The following is an 18,250-nucleotide window of genomic DNA, read 5'->3' as shown; positions in this document are numbered from 1 at the left end:
TGCCACATTGGGAGACTTTGAATGGGGGAGCAATATTGGAACAGACCAACTGTCCACTGAAAAACTGCCTTCCCTCAGGGCCCCCGGTCCCTTTTATTCCTCAAGAGGATTCCAAAAACAAAGAAGTGTTTACTGAATCTGTTTACTGCAAGTTTACTGTGCCAATGGGCTGCAGCTTCCGCTGTAGGTTTTGAGTTCTTCACAGGCAGAGAATTTCACAAGACATGTAGTTGCAGGTACCTTTTACATGAGGCTTGTTTTGAAAATCAAACTCATAATAGCTTCCCCCCATACACACACTCAAAATCATGCGCTCTCATTCCCCTGTGGGGAGAAAAGCAGCTGGATGTGGTTTTGAGTGTAAAACTCTTAACAGCAAATTACAATTTCTAGGTTTATCCAGAAACTTTCTGCTTTCCCTGGGCCAGGCAAAATCCACTCTTGTTTGTTAGATTAAGGAAGGTTTGTCCCCCACTCTGTCCCAAGCAAGCCATGTTAGAGACTTGGAGAATTTAACCATCCCCATAGTTTTCCCCTCACAAAACTACAATTCCCAGCTTTCTTAAACTATCGTTCCCAGGAACCTTTGGAGGCAAGAATGTGTATGGGGAGGAATTCAATATGAATAATAACAATAATAATAATAATAACAACTTATTATTTCTACCCCACTCATCTGGCTGGGTTTCCCAGGCACTCTGGGTGGCTTCCAACAAAAGATTAAAAATACATGAAAACATCAGTCATTAAAAACTTCCCTAAACATTTTCATTATCTTTTCGCCTGAGCATTTCTGCTTGTCTGACCGGGCACTCCTCATCTCCTCGTGCATACTGGTCTAATGGTTATTCTGACCCCCCCAAAGCATATTTGGGGGAGGTGCAGAGATGCATGGGGGGAAGACCCACTGTCTAATCGTGTGCCCTTGCATTGGCTTCAACTGGCACACCAAGCTAGCTGAATCCAGGCCATGGTGTGTATGCCAGCCTAGGCCTCATGACTTGGTCAACATCATTATTCAGTCACTTCCTTCAGCAACTGCAACTGGGATTTCCTGGCACCCTGTCTCCTATCAGGAAGTAGCAATACACACACTTTGCCGGGTTCCTTTCTATTGTCCCCTCAAGTGGTTCCAGTCTTGTCCTCTGGCAACACAACATGGCACAAGTCTTCTGCATATACCACCCCCTTCAGATATTTAAAGACAACTATCAGGTATCCCCTCAATCTTCTCCAAGCTGCATATTCGCAGCTCTTTTGACCCTTCATCATAAGACTTGGTCTCCAGACCTCTCTCCTAATTCTGGTCAACCTCTTCTGGACCACACTCTAGCTTGTCAATATCCAGAGTGAAAGATGAATGGAGTTCAACAAGTCGCAAAACATATGACAAGGACATTCTCCAAGGACCAAAAGATTGTTTATTTTTTTAAAATACCTATTCGATTTATGATGAAACCTAAAGCTCCACACCTTGGTTTCTTAGAAATCTGAGCTAGATTGGAAAATAAACCAGCTCCATGTATTTTACAGTGGTTTTTTAAAAAAAGTTTTCACCTTCTAATAAATAAGCATACTCATGGAGAAAACAGCTCAGAGGAAAATTTGTCCAACGCATAGTGCTGGTTACTGAAAGTAAGGGCCCATTTGCACTATACATTTAAACCAGCGTCATACCATTTGCAGCAGTCATGGTTTCCCCTAAAGTTCCTGGGAGTGCTAGTTTGTTCAGGGTGCTGAGATCCCCCCATCCCCCTCACAGTGCTACAATTTCCAGAAGTTTATGGGCCAAACCCCCTTCCTAGGGAGTGTTGGGAACTGCAGCTATGTGAGGGGAATAAGGGGTCTCCTTTTTAAAAAACAGTTTCATACTTCCTTCATAATTTTACAGAAATTATTTCATCGTGTCAAATGGCTGATTCATAGCAGTCTCTGAATCTAAAATGTACAGCTAAATTTAAAAACGCCAAAGGGCGGCAGGGGGGTGTTGGTCTTGTCGTTGATTTTCTGACAGCTGGTCTAAAACCCAAAATGCATCAAGCCATTTTTTATTTTTTATTTTTGATGCTACATGGAGAATGCCAACTGCTTGGTTGCTACATATGGGCACAAGGCATGAACCAAAAAAAGGTCAAAGGTAAGTTATTGGAAATTTTATGCCACAAAAGGGTCTCTTCGTATAGAAATTCCTATATGAATGCCTGAGAATAACATATAAGCACCGGCTAATTATGGAGGAGTGAGAAATGGTTAAAGAAAACCATTGATCAGGCCCGGTGGAACAAACCCAAATAAATACATGCCTGCCATAGAGTTTACCACGAGCGGCAACTCCATTGAGGAGGGAAAACGACAGAACTGTAGTTTCCCACACAAAAATGGTCAAGCCTCCCTCCACAGTGCCACCTTGTGGTCCCTATGAGTATACCACTAACACTGCCCACTGTTCGTTCACAGCCCTCGTACTTGATGGCAGTGTTTGCACCCAAGTATCTATACTCCAGTACCTTAAAACACAAGGTGGAATACAAGTCTTAAGAAACAAAGATTTGTAGACAGGGCAGTAGAATAGCTTTTTAAAAAAAAAAAACAAATCTTCAAGTTTAAAGACTATAGACAACATTACTTACTGGCCACTTGTCCTTTGGAGATGCTGAATTGCAAAGCACGGCTGCAGATGGAGCGTAGGGGTTTTGCTTGCAAGAATTCTCCTTGCTGCAATACTTCCAGCAGGGATAAGGAAGATGTGGCTCCCCAGGTGTTGCTGGGCGTCACCTCCCATCACCCCTGACACTTGGCCATGTTGGCTGGGACTGATGGGAGTCTGAGTCCAACAATACTGGGTGTCCCATCCATGGCTCCTGCAGCTTCAGCCAGCTAAAACAGGGGAAATAATCCGCCGTGCATTTTTCCTATTTTCACTTTTCATCAAGGCTCACTGTTTCCAGGCTCAGTTCAAAACGCTGGTTTTGACCTCTAAAGCTCATGTCCCCTATATCTAAAGGACCTCCTTCCTTATATGAACATGCCCAAACCCTGAGATCAGAATCTGAGGTCATTCTGTACATCATTTCCAAGGGAGGTCCAGAGGGTGGCGATGAGAGAACGGGCCCTCTCGGTGCCAACCTTGCCATCGTTTCAGCAGCAGGTAAGAGCATTTTTGTTTTCCCAGACGTTTGGGCCAAGCTGATGATATCACGATGCTCTATTGTTAAATCTGCTTCTAATTACATTTATCGTGTGATTTTATGGCGGCACTTTTTACTCGGTTGTAAATCACTTTGGGACTTTTTGTAAGAGGGCCACAGTACGTAAAATTTAATAAACCTAACGCTAAACCAAGTGGCAATGTAAAAACTGAGACCGCCGTTAACTACTGATTGTCTGCAAAGAATCTCGGAGGCCCAACGCCAGAAACTTAATCGGCAGCACAAGGAAAGAAGTGCAACATCCAGCTAAACCTATTAACGAGCATCCTCTGCTTGTTGTTTTTATGCACATTGTGTTAATTGCATGCAAATTAAATACGCAGAGAGACAAAGTTCCTCCAGCCCTATTATACCCTGCTGGCATGTTCACTGGAGCTGGAAAAACTATCCAACTATGCTTTTGAAGAAAGGGGGTGGCGAAATAACTGAGGTATGGAGAATATTGATGGAAAGGACACCAATGGGAACCAGGAGACAAGATACTGCTAACCCGGACACCGCAGCGCTATATTCTGTGGAGAGCAAAAGGGTCAGCTTCAACACACCTGATAGCCTTTGAATGACAAACATTTATAAAATATGACTTACAGAAAGGTAATGCAGAGCACACAATGTCCTGATATAACTAATGATATTCTCCAAAGAACAGGTAGATCAAAACCTTGCCTTTTCAGAGTACGGTTTCTGTCCTCCTCATCAGGTGCGTAAGTCTTGGACTGGTGGGATCAAAGGGCCCCCTCCCTACTTTGAAAACTACACAAAATGGCAAGAAAAAACGGGCGCAGCCATTTCAAAGTCTGAAAAGCAGAATCACAGTCTCTGTGTCACTCTAAGAAGAGCTGTTCTTTTTAATGTACAGAGCAGGGAGCTTTTGAGCTTAGCCAAAAGCAGCAAAGGCTTCAGGAGATGCTCACTGTAAGAGCTCTGTTTTTTAAGTGAGGCTGTTTCACCGCCAGAACCGGTTCTGGAGGAAAACGTTGGGAGACTCTGCGCTGAGACCAAGAGTTGATCCTATGTCTGGCAAACTCACTCCAAACAGACTGGACCACTTCAGATTGCAGGTGGTGGGGGTTTGTCACATTTTTGCATATCCTCCCGCATTCCTTTGAAACCCTTCCGTTTGCAGAAAAACGAGCACACCAGAGGAAAAGGTTGTCGCTGATACTCTTTGGCTACTAGCCAAAATGCCCAGGCTCCACCTCCACTCTCAGAGGGGCATTGTGCCTCTGAATAATAACTGCTGGGGAACCCAGGTTTGGAGAGTGGCTGTTAATCTCAAGTCCTGTTTGCTCACAGACATCTGGCGGACCACAGTGAGAACAGGACGCTGAACTAGATGGGCCATTGGCCTGATCCAGCAACCTCACCTTGTGTTCCTAATATGCTTTTTTTAATAATAAAAAATGAGCAAGGCGTTTGATCAATGGGGAGGTCTTTAAAATATGCAACGCCACTCACACCCGCAGTCTGGAGCAGAGCCATCGAGAAAAATAATTGCCATACGCTTTTGCCATTTAGCCCATAAATGTCCCCTTTGAGATGGAAGGCTAGACGTACACTGGTACCTCGGGTTAAGAACTTAATTTGTTCTGGAGGTCCGTTCTTAACCTGAAACTGTTCTTAACCTGAAGCACCACTTTAGCTAATGGGGCCTCTTGCTGCGGCCGTGCCGCCGGAGCACAATTTCTGTTCTCATCCTGAAGCAAAGTTCTTAACCCGAGGTACTATTTCTGGGTTAGCGGAGTCTGTAACCTGAAGTGTCTGTAACCTGAAGCGGATGTAACCTGAGGTACCACTGTATCTAGATCTCAAGAAGCGGAATTGATCCAAAAATCACCAGCTGATGTGCTGGTAAGCTGTCAGTTGGTGAGATGCCCAGCGGGCTCCCCTCCCCTTCCGTCCCGTTCCCACCCCACCAGGCTTTTTCACCCGCTAGCTTCCAAAGGGGCTTGTGTGCTTCTAAAAAAAACTCCCCAGCAGAGAAGCCCCTTTTCCCCCTCCTACGACAGAGCTTTCCAAACTTTCCACGTCGGTGACACGCTTTGCAGACAGGCGTCATTTCGCAACACGGCAATTCAGTTCCACTAGCAAAGCAGAAGTTAAACGGACCTGATTTCCATCCCCGGGAGGAGCGCTCGCGGCGACACGCATGCGCACCGCGGCCGGCACACTTAACGTGCGGTTTGGAAAGCTCTGCCCTCTGGCAACCTGCTAGCTCAGTGGAGCCGAGTAGGCCAGTATGGGGTAGTCCGCCTTGTGGATCTTCTCGTGTCTCTTGTGGTGGGAGCTGTGGCTGAAGCTCTTGCCGCAAAACCGGCAAGCGTACGGTTTCTCCCCGGTGTGGATCCTCTGGTGCTGGACCAAGGTCGACTTGTCGGTGAACCTCTTCCCGCAGCTGGAGCACACGTAGGGCTTCTCGCCCGTGTGGATCCGCTGGTGCCGGAAGAGGTTGGAGCTGACGCTGAAGCTCTTCTCGCAGACGCTGCACTGGTAGGGCTTCTCGCCGGTGTGGATGCGCATGTGCTTGATGAGGTCGGCGTTCTGGCTGAAGCTCTGCCAGCACTCGGTGCAGGTGTTCAGCACCTCCACCTTCCTCCTGGGCTTGGGCTTGGCGCTGGCCGCGCAGGCCCCATCCGCCTGGGCGGCAGCGCCCCCCTTGCCCAGCTTCTTCCCCGGCGGGTGGCGCAGGTGGTGCTTCTTGTGGGAGCTGCGGCTGAAGCTCTTGCCGCAGTCGATGCATTTGTAGGGCTTCTCGCCCGTGTGGATGCGCTGGTGCTGTGTCAGGTTGGACTTGTCGTTGAACTGCTTGCCGCACTCGCCGCACTTGTAGGGCTTCTCGCCCGTGTGGATCCGCTGGTGCCGGTTGAGGCTGGAGCTCACCCCAAAGCTTTTCCCGCAGTCGGGGCATTTGTACGGCTTCTCGTCGGAGTGCGTGCGCCGGTGGTTGACCAGGCTCGAGTTCTGGCTGAAGGTCTTCCCGCACTCGATGCAGATGTTGGGCTTCTCCTCCGCCGGAGCGCCCTGCTGGCACACCACAAAGTCCTTGCGTTTGCGGATGCCTTGGACGGCTTTCGCGGCGGGCCGGCCGCGAGGCATCGCCTCTTCCCCTCCTCTAGTCTTGCTGTTGCTCTCGCGGGGCTGGCTGCACTCGGGATTGGGGGTCAGCATCTTGCGAGCCTTTCAGAGGAATGGGCTTTGCAAACCGCCTTCCATGGCACTGTATCCTTCACTGTGTGGCTCCCTATACCTGCAGAAGCATCATAATAAAAGATCAGTCAGAGTCACTTACGTTGAATGCTCATGTTATGCATATTGACACAGATTTGGAGACCTTCTCTACTCATGCCCAGATCAGTATGGGAGCTGCTCCACCGAGATGTGATCCCACGCCTTTGCAATGCAGGAAGAGTCAAATCAGGTGGGTTTTCCCTAAATGGCCTCGGCCCTGTATACCTGAAGGAGCGTCTCCACCCCCATCGTTCAGCCCGGACACTGAGTTCCAGCGTCGAGGGCCTTCTGGTGGTTCCCTCGCTGCAAGAAGCCAGGTTACAGGGAATCAGGCAGAGGGCCTTCTCGGTAGTGGCGCCCACCCTGTGGAACACCCTTCCTTCAGATGTGAAGGAAATAAGCGGCTATCTTATCTTTAAAAGACATCTGAAGGCAGCTCTGTTTAGAGAAGTTTTTAATATTTAATGCTGTATTGTTTTTAACACTCAATTGGAAGCTGCCCAGAGTGGCTGGGGAAACTCTGCCAGATGGGCGAGGTATAAATATATTATTATTATTATTATTATTATTATTATTATTATTAATTAAATTTATATACTGCCCTTCACTTGAAAGATCTCAGGATAGTTAAATTACAAATGACATTTCCCCTGCCAATGAATTCTGGGCACTGTAGTTTGTTAAGGGTCACTGAGCATCGTAACTCTGCGAGGGGTAAACTACCACACCCAGAATTCACTGAGGGAAAGAATATTCCTTACAGGTAGCATGTGTGTGTGTGTGTATACACAACTTCATTTCCAAGTAAAAGACACATGTTTTTAGCTTATTGTTTTGTTCTTTCTGCAAACCATGTTGAAGTTTTATTACATTCAAGTGGCGGAAAAATAAATGCTCCAATAATAAAACTAAACATACTCAGACTTGCAGCATGAAATGCATACACGAGTTCACTCATATGAAGCCAGATGCACGACACTTTTCTATTCCAGGTTAACTAAGCCAGAGTAACTACTACTCCCTAGTCCTATTCCAGGAGTTATGCTCACAAATAAGTCAACAACACAAGCAAGGTGCAGGAGTTACCCTGAGTAGCCATAGTTCTGACACCATGCATGGTGATTAACCCCTCTCTCCCCAGCATCCATGCACAAAGCGCAACATCTGCAGGGCTTTGGCACATGCAAATGTTTGCATACTTCAAATACCAGAAGGTGGGACTCCTTGATGTGCACAGCGTCCACAGCAAGGGGGTTATTCTGTACCTACCCGTGAGTATAATGCCTGAACACGGCTCCAGATCCATTTCCCAATTTTTCTATCCTTCCTTTCATCCAGTAACAATCCCAGGGGGTGAGTTGCGTAGAAAACCACCAAACAATACAATTCACGAAACAATGAGAGCAGGCGGAAATATCAGAACTGACACAAACGCGCCACTCACGATGCCAAAACCGCCTTGGAAGAAACCTGCAGGCAGTATCACAACTTAACAATTCAGCTTATTGTTTCAGTAAGCTTCCTTACTGAACACGGGTGAAGTGGTAATGTTTTCAGGCGGGACCAAAATGCAAAATCAGCCCAAACGTACCTGAGAGGGGCAGGCCTTCAATAAATGGAGGGGGGCACTCCTCCAGGGAAGACCACCTGAGGCATCTCCTTCCCATAATGGGACTAGAAGACCAACCCTGGAGGCTGGTATAGGGAAAGCTGCTTCTTCAAGTACTAGGATCCCGACTAAACATCAGAAAGAACTTTCTGGCACGACAGTGGAGCCGTCTCCCTCCCTCTCCTTCCCTGGAGGATTTTAAGCAGAGGTTGGATAGCCAGCTGTCGTGGATGCTTTAGCTGAGTTTCCTGGATGGCAAGGGGTTGCATTAAATGACCGTCGGGGTCCCTTCCAACTCCACAATTCTATGAAACCATCTCGACAGCATGTGTCCCAAGGGGCCAACTAGGCTTATCTGCGCCACATTTGCCAAGCCTGTACAGACAAGCAGAGAATCGCGCTCAAGCACGCTGATCGGGCCGTCGAGTCTCTTCTTTTTAACAGACGGCGTGCACAAAATCGCACTGCGATGTTGAAAGCAAGCGTTACCTGGGCGCGAGGCCCTCGGACGGAGACTTGACTTCGGAGTGGACTCCGCTTTCCAAGCTAGCCGCCCCCCTCGCTGCATCGACTCCGGCGTTTGTCCCCCTTCCTTCTCCCCCCCCCCCCGCCCGCTGACACCCCTTTTTAACCCACCCGCTCACCCACTGCCGTGGCCGCTAACCTGCCAGTGGGCGATTCTCCCTCCTTGGGTGCCCAAGTCAAAGGGGGTCCGGAGTGGCAGCAACAAACCGCGTCGCCTTCGGGGGTCACACGCGCGGGAGCCCCCTCGGAGGGAGGCTCCCCGGCTTGCCTCCACCGCACGGGTGGGGGTCACCCCCCAGCGCCCACCAGGCGCGGCTCTGGGGGTCCCCGGGTGGCTTCACCGGAGCGCGGCGTGCGCAAACGGCGCCTTCCCTCTCCAAAAGGCGCACCGACTTCTCCGGGCTCGCAATGGAGGAAGCAGCTGCAGACCCTGACCTAGGAAGCGCAACCCAGGCCTGAGCCGACGAGGAGAGCCGAGCAGCCGCCGCAAGAGCCCTCTGGCGGCCGCAGAGCAAGCAGCCACCTCCGCCCGTCTGTGCGTCCCCGTCGGGCCGCCACCGCCACCGCCTCCGCTTCCTCCACCACCTCCACTCCGCCCGTTCCGGGTTTAATTTCTAAAATTAAAGACCTGGAGCTCGGGCTTTGCTAATCCCAGAAGAGAGGGCGCCTAAGGCATGCGGGCGCGGGAATGGCGCTCTTGGCATGCTCAAGGGAAACGTTTTGCAGACCCTCCAAGTGTCCCTGTTTTCCAGGGACAGTCCCGGATTTACAGAAGCCATCCTGCTTTCTGATTTGATTCTGGAACGTCCCACTTTTCCTCTGGGCGTCCCTATTTTCATCGGAGAAATGTTGGAGGGTACGGGCTCCCGGCTGGAGGAAAAAGCAGGAGCTGTCACTCAGCCCAGAATCTCATGAGAGTCTGGCCTTCGAAGAAAATGACAGAAAATTCTCTTCCCATGACATACGTTCACAGTCTCCCAATTCACGTCTTCCACTATGCTCTTGTGTACTCTGTCTTCACCATGCTGGAGAAACGGAGGATATCCTGTCCCTTTGTCCTTTCTCACTTTTGACAAAACATTTTTTAAAAAAATATTTATTGTTCATTAATAAAAAATAATAATAATAACAATAATAATTTATTTGTACCCCGCCCATCTGACTGGGTTTCCCCAGCCACTCTGGGCGGCTTCCAACAAAGATTAAAAATACATCAAAATGTCACACATTAAAAACTTCCCTGAACTTCCCTTCAGATGTTTTCTAAATTTCTACTAATTTATAGTAGTAAATGTTGGTATCAGAACCGAAAACATAAATGTTTTGAAATCCCTGCTTTCAAACGCTTGCGCCTGAGAATACAACCATATTCTGGAAAACAAAACAGTACTTTACAAAAGACAGATCACAAAAAACATAGCTGAGAAACTTTGCAGCCTTTGAAGCAGCAAGTTTGGGGGGGGCAGTAAAAACAAAAAGTAGAATAATTTGGAATAACCAGATTTCCAAAGTTTTTCCCTTCACCTCTGCTGAAGGCTTTTCTTAAAATGCTGAGCTAAAGCGAAATAGGGTGGCATCAATAGAATCTAATCCCCTCTTAAAGGCAGCCGGAAGGGCAAAGGGGAATTGCATTGCTCCAAATATAACCTCATCCACCCACTGCAGCCATCTCTGGCTCAATTTGGACTGTGCGTTTTTAGCAAGAACAGCACATATGAGAGCACTCCTGCCTCTGCTCACCCAACTGAAAACGCAGCATGCAAATCAGTCGCACACAAATCTTACCCAGTACTGGCGGAGCAAGGAAGAACAGAAAAAAGGAGGCAAATAACGAGGCCACAAATTAATGAATGTTATCTTGAGGTTTAATGTTACGGGGGGGGGGTGGGAAAAGAGTACAGTGGTACCTCAGGTTAAGTACTTAATTCGTTCCAGAGGTCCGTTCTTAACCTGAAACTGTTCTTAACCTGAAGCACCACTTTAGCTAACGGGGCCTCCTGCCGCCGCCACAGCACAATTCCTGTTCTCATCCTGAAGCAAAGTTCTTAACCCGAGGTACTATTTCTGGGTTAGCGGAGTCTGTAACCTGAAGCGTATGTAACCCGAGGTAGGTAAAGGTAAAGGTACCCCTGCCCGTACGGGCCAGTCTTGACAGACTCTGGGGTTGTGCGCCCATCTCACTTAAGAGGCCAGGGGCCAGCGCTGTCCGGAGACACTTCCGGGTCACGTGGCCAGCGTGACATCGCTGCTCTGGCAAGCCAGAGCCGCACACGGAAACGCCGTTTACCTTCCCGCTGGTAAGCGGTCCCTATTTATCTACTTGCACCCGGAGGTGCTTTCGAACTGCTAGGTTGGCAGGCGCTGGGACCGAGCAGCGGGAGCGCACCCTGCCGCAGGGATTCGAACCGCCGACCTTTCGATCGGCAAGTCCTAGGCGCTGAGGCTTTAACCCACTGTACTATTCTTGATGAACTTCATCTAGAAACTGACTGCCTCCCCCTTGGAATAATAAAGATCAGAATCGAAGAAGGATAGATTGGAAGGGACCCCCCGAGTCATCTAGTCCAACCCCCTGCAGAGTCCTCCCCCTATAGTCTCCTGGGTGTTACAACGTGTCTGTTATTTTGTTTTTTGTTTTTTTCCCCAAAAATATTTATTGGAGTTTTACAAACAGAGAAAAGAAAGTAATTACAGAATAAAAAGAAAAAAATTACAAATACAAAAATACGAACAAAAATACACAATACCTGGAAAATAAAAAGAACCACTTAGAAAAAAAGAGAAAAAAATCAATCTTTTCATATCTTATATTTTGTTTACTTGTTTCCTGACCTCCTCACACCTCCCTTTTTGGTATTCCAGTTCACATGGTTAATTCAGCAAATCCTTTCCCTCTTTGTTTTTATCTTAATTCTATATCTTAACATATTATAGCTTCATATTTTCATCTGATTATCAATCCATTTTTTACATACTCTTTTTAGCCTTGTTGCTAAAGCCGTTTCATTTCGATCCAACATCATTTTAACATTCATTAACTTTACAATGTTTCTGCAGATAGTCTTTAAATTTCTTCCAATCTTCTTCCACCAACTCTTCTCCCTGGTCACGGATTCTGCCAGTCATTTCCGCCAGTTCCATATAGTCTATCACTTTCGTCTGCCATTCTGCCAAGGCAACGTGTCTGTTATTTTGGCTCACACAGCGCAGAGATGCATTGACCGGGGGGGGGGGGTGTGTGTGAATGGGGGAACCTGCCCAGCGCCCCCCAATTCGTTCCATTCTCGTGCTCCGCCAACGCTGCCGTTCCTCCCCCTCGAATCCACAGTCCCGCCCCTCCCTCTCCCTGAGCCTGGAACTTGCGCTTCCCTCTAGCTTGTGGGTGCTGCTTTTGTTAGGCATGGACATAGCCAATCAATCAAAATCAATACAAATTTTGAGGTTCTGCTTCCCCCCCAAAAAAGCCTGCCCCCTAACAAAAATCCTGGCTACGCCGAGAGGCATAGGAAGGGGGAGTCCACCCCGGGTGTCATCCCTGAGGGGGGGTGACAAAATGGCACACTGCGGAGGGCGGCATTTACTGTGGGGCCTGGCCTGAAGTGTGTCTGAGCCATGTCTCTCCTGGGATGGCAGCGTGGGGCTTGTGTCTGCCAGGCGGACTCCGTGGGTGGCTTGCTGTGGCAGATCGCCCTGCCCCTGTGGGCGGATTGCCACTCTGGGTGCCAGAGCAGGTAGCTACACCACTGCCTACACCTATGCTGGTAGGGTTGCCGTTATGTCCTGTTTTTCTAAGATACAGCATATTCATCATAACAAATGCAGATACAATAGGATGAAGGGCAAAGAGCATCTAGCCTGGCTGAGCCCTCCCCTATGGAGGTTTGCATGGATTTCTGGCCAGGCCAGAAGCATCAAGACCACTTGCAGACATTTCCCTAGGAAAATTAGCACCGCCTGTACCACTGAAATGCCCTTTGATGTAGTCTTCTCCATTGATGGGAAAGACGCAGAGGTCAAACAAAAGGCATGCAGCAGGGTCACGCTGAACAGATATGGGATGGTTATGCCCTCTCACAGCCTGGAGGGATTTGCTGGGACCAACGAAATACGACCTACAGGCTGGGATGGAGGGAATCCATCAATATTATGGGGCCAGTGAGCTATGAGGCACAATTCAAGGTGCTAGCACTAGTGGAGAAAACTCTGAAGGGTTTTGGACTCAAGTACTTGAAATAGTACGCTCGAACTCAGGATGAAAGGGAGAAATGTGTTAAGAAGAAGGCACGTTTGGCAAACCCTCACCGTGATCAATTCCCGCCCGGTATCCCAAGTCCTGTGTAGAAGGATGTGTGGATCCAGAATTCGCCACCAGAGTCACTTTATGGACTCACTGTCAAGACTGTGTTCATGGAAGACAATCTTACTCAGCTACAAGTGATCACCAAAGAAGAGGACCTGAAATAGTGTCTCCTCTAATATCAACCATTTCAGACCCTCGATATCTGTGATGGCCAAACTTGGCCCTCCAGCTGTTTTGGGACTACAACTCCCACCATCCCTGGCTAACAGGACCAGTGGTCAGGGATGATGGGAATTGTAACCCCAAAACAGCTAGAGGGCCAAGTTTGGCCATGCCTGCTCTAAATGGTAGGGGGAGGCGGTGGTCCTGCCCAGTATGCACTGATCCATGACAGAGACTTCTCTCTGAAATTCACTGGATGAAGACATCCACGGTATCACCAAGTTTTTCTTTTTCAGGCAGCCTGCGGAGCTGGATGTGAAGCCTGCAGCTTTGGTTCTCCTGCGCTTGGTCATCTTCACAGAGACTTTAGAGAGCTGGGGCTTCGCTTGATATGAAGGGCCATAGCTCAGCGTCAGTCAGGGACAACGGTAATGAAGTACAGTGGTGCCTCGCAAGACGAAAAGAATCCGTTCCGCGAGTCTCTTCGTCATGCGAAGCAAGCCCATTAGCGGCTTAGCGGATCAGCTGATAAGCGGCTTAGCGGATAAGCTGATAAGCGGCTTAGCGGCTTAGAAAAAGGGGGGGGGAGGGAAAAAAACCCGCAGGAACTCGCAAGACATTTTCGTCTTGTGAAGCAAGCCCATAGGAAATTCATTTTGCAAAGCACCTCCAAAACGGAAAACCCTTTCGTCTAGCGGGTTTTCCGTCTTGCGAGGCGTTCGTCTTGCGGGGCACCACTGTAGATGGGCCAGTGGTCTCAATGACTATAACACAACTTCCTATGTTCTTACGTTATCAGAGAAGCCAGCCAGACTTGTGCAAGCTCACTCACTTCTAACAAACAGTTAAGGACCTTAATAGATCCTCTCTTTTTCTGTTTTGCATGCCCCTTCATTAAATATCTCTTTATTCTGCTGCTCAATATAAATACTCTGCAGTCTCTGAAGCAGAATGATGAGAGCCGTAGTCCATTAATATCTGGAGGACTTCTGCCTTATCTCCTGGTCACCCACCACAGGAACCAAAGGACACAAATAAAGAAACTCAGCGGACATTAACAAAACAAACAAAAAAAGCGCCATTTATTTTGTTTGAACGAAATGTACAAAGGTGCTCAAATTAATGTTTCCCACAACATCAGCCTGGAAATCCATCCTAGTGCCAAGCATCCAGTGAGAGTGAATGCTTTACTTGCCATGTAGCCGCATCAAATCTGCTACTTTTTACCAGATTTCTTAATTCCACCTCCGGCTGCAAAAGGAAATACATTACTATCAGGCTTAGGAAAGAGAGTTAACATGTGGTACTAGAAGCAAAATCCAGAAGTCCATCTCTCATCCTAGACTTACTAAGGGCCACATTGGATACCGTAAATTGCTTTTCTCCTCATCCAGTGCATATACATAGAAATAAATTGTCATAAGGCAGTCTAAACTCTGAAAAATCAGGTAGCTGTCCAGTATGCATGAACTCCCAGAAGAGATTCTAGGAGCTCTGCAAGGCACTTGTCTCATTTACATTTAACTGAAGCCCTATCTATCTAACCAGGACTTGCCAACTACTCTTCATGTCTTGGAACCAGAAGGCTAGACCTCGAGAGGTCCGGAGGGGGCAACCTGAGAACGGGCCTTCTCTGCAGTGGCTCCCCATCTGTGGAATCCTCTCCCAGGGAAGTTCCCTTTTTAACCAGGCCGTTGGTTGATTTGATTGACATCCAGTGCCCTTTTAAAATGTGGATTGGGGGGGGGGGTATTGAGTTGTTGTTTTTTTATTTTGATTATATATTTTGTGGTTTTATATTTTGCTTTTGTTCTGTGAACCGCCCTGAGACCTCCAGGTATAGGGCAGTATATAAATTAAACAAATAGCAATAATGTTAATAACAATAACAATAATAGACTACACTAACACACAGTATATTGGGTAGCCCTTGATGTCTCTCTGGACAGTTCAGTGGCCTGCCTCCATCTGCTGGGATGGGTCACCGAGTGTGTTTCAATTAATGCTCCAGCATCTGCAGTTTATTTTAAACTGTCTTTAACACTGTGTTTAAATTACGCGATAGCGATGGCTAATAGCATAGTTATTGCGAAGGGAAAGGTATTCTATGGTGGGGGTGGGAGCAGCAGCTGGGTTTAACCAAGGCTACGATAAATCCACACATTTATTCAGCATCAGCATGATACAAACTATTAACCACAAGGTGGTGAATGGCAGCGAGACATATTGTATATGCATGTGGTCTTGTTCTTCTGTTTGAACACTGCCACAAAAAGTACATTAAGAACATGAGAGCAGCCAGCTGGATGAGGCCAATGGTCTATCTAGCACAGCATCCTGGCTTCACAGTAGCCAACCAGTTGCCTCTCGAAGCCCACAAAGCAGGACCTGAGCTCAACAGCACTCTCCCAGCCTGCAGTTTCCAGCAAGTGGTATTCAGAAGCATTCCTGCTTCCGGTAATGGAGACAAATATAGCCAACATTGCCAGCAACCATTTACCTCCATGAATTTGTCTAATCCTGGCTGAATCCAATGCTAGTCCTAATCAGCACAGACCTATTGAAATTGGATTTGAATTAGTTGTGTCCATTAATTTCAATGGTTCTACTCTAAGTAGGACTAGCATTGGATGAAACCCATTGTTAATTGAAATACCCAAGACTCGAGTTATGAGGCAAGCGACATGTTTTGCTATTTACTATCAACGGCGCCTTCAGGCATTTTGGGGAGGAGGGCACGGAAGAGAATAAAATTAAATAGGAAACAGGCAAGTGTAAGCACAAGTTTCTAAAAGCAGTGAACAACCTACCATGTTAGATCTGTTAGACTTGGCACGTTAGCCCTATTACCGTAACCTTGAGCTCCTCCCAGTGTCTATGTCTGCCCAGCAGTCAGATCGCTCAAGATAATTCTTCATTTGCATACAGTTTTAGAGAAAGCCACTTACTAAGTGGGCCCTTGCCAGCTGCTTTTGCCTTCAACTCTTCAAGTTTCTTCTGCTCTTCCTTCTGTTTTTGCTTGAACGCTTTGTCTTCCTGTTGGGACATTTGTTAGTAACAGCATGAAACAGCAACGAACCAGAATTATAAATCCACTATGACAACTGAACAATGTCAAAATGAACTCTGCCTTCTTTCCTTCCAAAAGGGGAGGAGGGCACTCCTTTCAAAAAGCAGCTGTTGGCACAAAACACACAGTAGCCTAGCCTGCTCATTCTGGAGTGACCACGGATAATGCTATTACGGATTGGAAGAGCAGTTGTGTGGAGCCCACAATACTCGTCGTAAGGTGATGCCTCACCAACAATCTCCTCTAACCCGTATTCCCAAATCACAGTTTCTCCACAGTACCACCACCCCTCCTTCACTCTACACCCCCTTACATGTTTCTTACCTCATCCATTTCCTTTGCTTGCTTCTTGGGCTGTTTCAAAGGTTTCTTCTTGCCACCTGCGGGGGAAGGGGGAGAGAGAGAGGTGATCAGAGTAAGACTGCGGGGCAATGACGGGCAATTAGGAGAGAGTCTTATGGCGTCTTAAGAAATCAACCCGTTTCATAACCTATGCCATGCTCCCACTGTTCTTTGCTTTTGGCGTGGGGGGCCCTGGGGTTTTGAATATTAGTGTTTTGGATATTGCAGATGCCATTGTGGGGTCTCAGGAAAAGCCACAGAGGCCTGTAAAAAACTGCCTGCCTTAGAATTTAGGATGGTGAACCACAAATATGTCAAGACCTGATAACCTTGCTAGGTGATTTTCAGGAAAATCTCCCTCTGCCGGGCAACTCTCCCCTTCAAGATCTCCAGGCAGTATGTCCTGTTTCGATCAGCACAAGGAACCTCGAAAGGGGAAAAGGGAGGGGCATGCCTATAAAAAGTATGAACAAAGGCTGTTGGGGGGGGGGGCTTCACCATCACACTGGTGAGTGTGGCTCCTCCGATCTGTTTTGTTGTTGTTGTTTAGTCGTTTAGTCGTGTCCGACTCTTCGTGACCCCAGGGAACACAGCATGCCAGGCACTCCTGTCTTCCACTGCCCCCCACAGTTTGGTCAAACTCATGCTGGTAGCTTTGAGATCGTCCTCTGTCGTCCCCTTCTCCTTGTGCCCTCCATCTTTCTCAACATCAGGCTCTTTTCCAGGGAGTCTTCTCTTCTCATGAGGTGGCCAAAGTACTGGAGCCTCAGCTTCAGGATCTGTCCTTCCAGTGAGCACTCAGGGCTGATTTCCTTCAGAATGGAGAGGTTTGATCTTCTTGCAGTCCATGGGACTCTCAAGAGTCTCCTCCAGCACCATAATTCAAAAGCATCAATTCTCTGGCGATCAGCCTTCTTTATGGTCCAGCTCTCACTTCCATACATCACTACTGGGAAAACCATGGATTTAACTATACGGACCTTCTGCTCTGTTTTACTCAGCTGAATAAACGAGTGATGGTGGGAAATCTCCTCTGTCTATGGCATTTATTGGCTTTTCAGTGACCAAGGCAGCTTGGGCCCGATTAGCGGTCCCCCAACACCATCCCCTTGCCGTGTGGGTCCCTCTGCTCCCAGGAGAAGTGGCTGCTGTTATTTAAGGCCGGGTTGTTGAAGAAGGCGCGCAGCTGGCAGTGGGACCCGAAGCCGCGGTCCCTCCCAGCGAGACCTTTTCCCCGCTTAGCCCCACAACCTTGGAGGCGCCCCTTCCGCCCGCTGCCGCCCGCTGCCTTCCCGCCATCACTGCCCCTTCACCGAGATTCATTACCGTCGCGTCCCGACATGATGATTCCTCCTCGCTTGCTGGCTCGCTTCTCCCCGATCCTCCGCTCGCTCCGACACCCGAAGGCCCTGACGCCGGGGAGGAAAGGAAAAGGGGCAGCACCAATCAGTCGCAGGTATGACGCAGGGAATCACTTCCGCCCGGCCCGGAAACACCACTTCTGCCATAGAAGCGGAAAGGGCTAGAGAGACCATGGAGATAGACGGGGAAAGGGCTAGAGCGACGCCCAGAATGCTAGCGAGACCATAGAGATATAGGGGGAAAGGGTTAGAGCGACGTGTAGAAGGATATAGTGAGAGACCATAGAGATAGAAGGGGAAAGCCTAGAGCGACGTCTAAAAAAATCATACGGTCCGTTCGGAGAGTTGAGCGTCAATAACTGGTTCAGTTTGAAAGATGGAATTCCCCACAGAGAACACCTCTAGAAGGTTTCGGCCTCCCACACGATCCAGTCGCCTGCTTTC

General features: G+C 48.2%; 2 protein-coding genes across 3 annotated transcripts; both read right to left on the bottom strand.

Moving 5' to 3' along the window:
• Positions 1 to 1,547: 1,547 nt before the first annotated feature.
• On the bottom strand, positions 1,548 to 9,355 carry LOC307208916 (uncharacterized protein). 2 transcript variants are annotated; one of them, XM_079963957.1, is made up of 2 exons: positions 8,878 to 9,355; positions 1,548 to 6,456 (listed from the first exon to the last, which is right to left on the bottom strand). In XM_079963957.1, the coding sequence occupies exon 2, from the start codon at positions 6,375 to 6,377 to the stop codon at positions 5,421 to 5,423; it is 957 nt and encodes a 318-aa protein (XP_079820083.1). In that variant the 5' UTR covers positions 6,378 to 6,456; positions 8,878 to 9,355; the 3' UTR covers positions 1,548 to 5,420. The 2 variants fall into 2 exon arrangements, with proteins under 2 accessions (XP_079820083.1, XP_079820082.1); XM_079963956.1 differs by having other exon boundaries at positions 8,711 to 9,354.
• Positions 9,356 to 14,093: 4,738 nt separating this feature from the next.
• Positions 14,094 to 17,927, bottom strand: TMA7 (translation machinery associated 7 homolog). Its single transcript, XM_079964211.1, has 4 exons — positions 17,772 to 17,927; positions 16,428 to 16,483; positions 15,982 to 16,069; positions 14,094 to 14,284 (listed from the first exon to the last, which is right to left on the bottom strand). The coding sequence occupies exons 1-4, from the start codon at positions 17,785 to 17,787 to the stop codon at positions 14,250 to 14,252; spliced, it is 195 nt and encodes a 64-aa protein (XP_079820337.1). The 5' UTR covers positions 17,788 to 17,927; the 3' UTR covers positions 14,094 to 14,249.
• Positions 17,928 to 18,250: the final 323 nt, after the last annotated feature.

The sequence above is a fragment of the Podarcis cretensis genome, assembly GCF_951804945.1.
Source record: "Podarcis cretensis genome assembly, chromosome: 2".
In the NCBI taxonomy this organism is placed as follows: domain Eukaryota; kingdom Metazoa; phylum Chordata; class Lepidosauria; order Squamata; family Lacertidae; genus Podarcis; species Podarcis cretensis.
The sequence above is the reverse complement of the archived record's forward strand: the minus strand, read 5'-3'. Positions and strand labels throughout refer to the sequence as shown.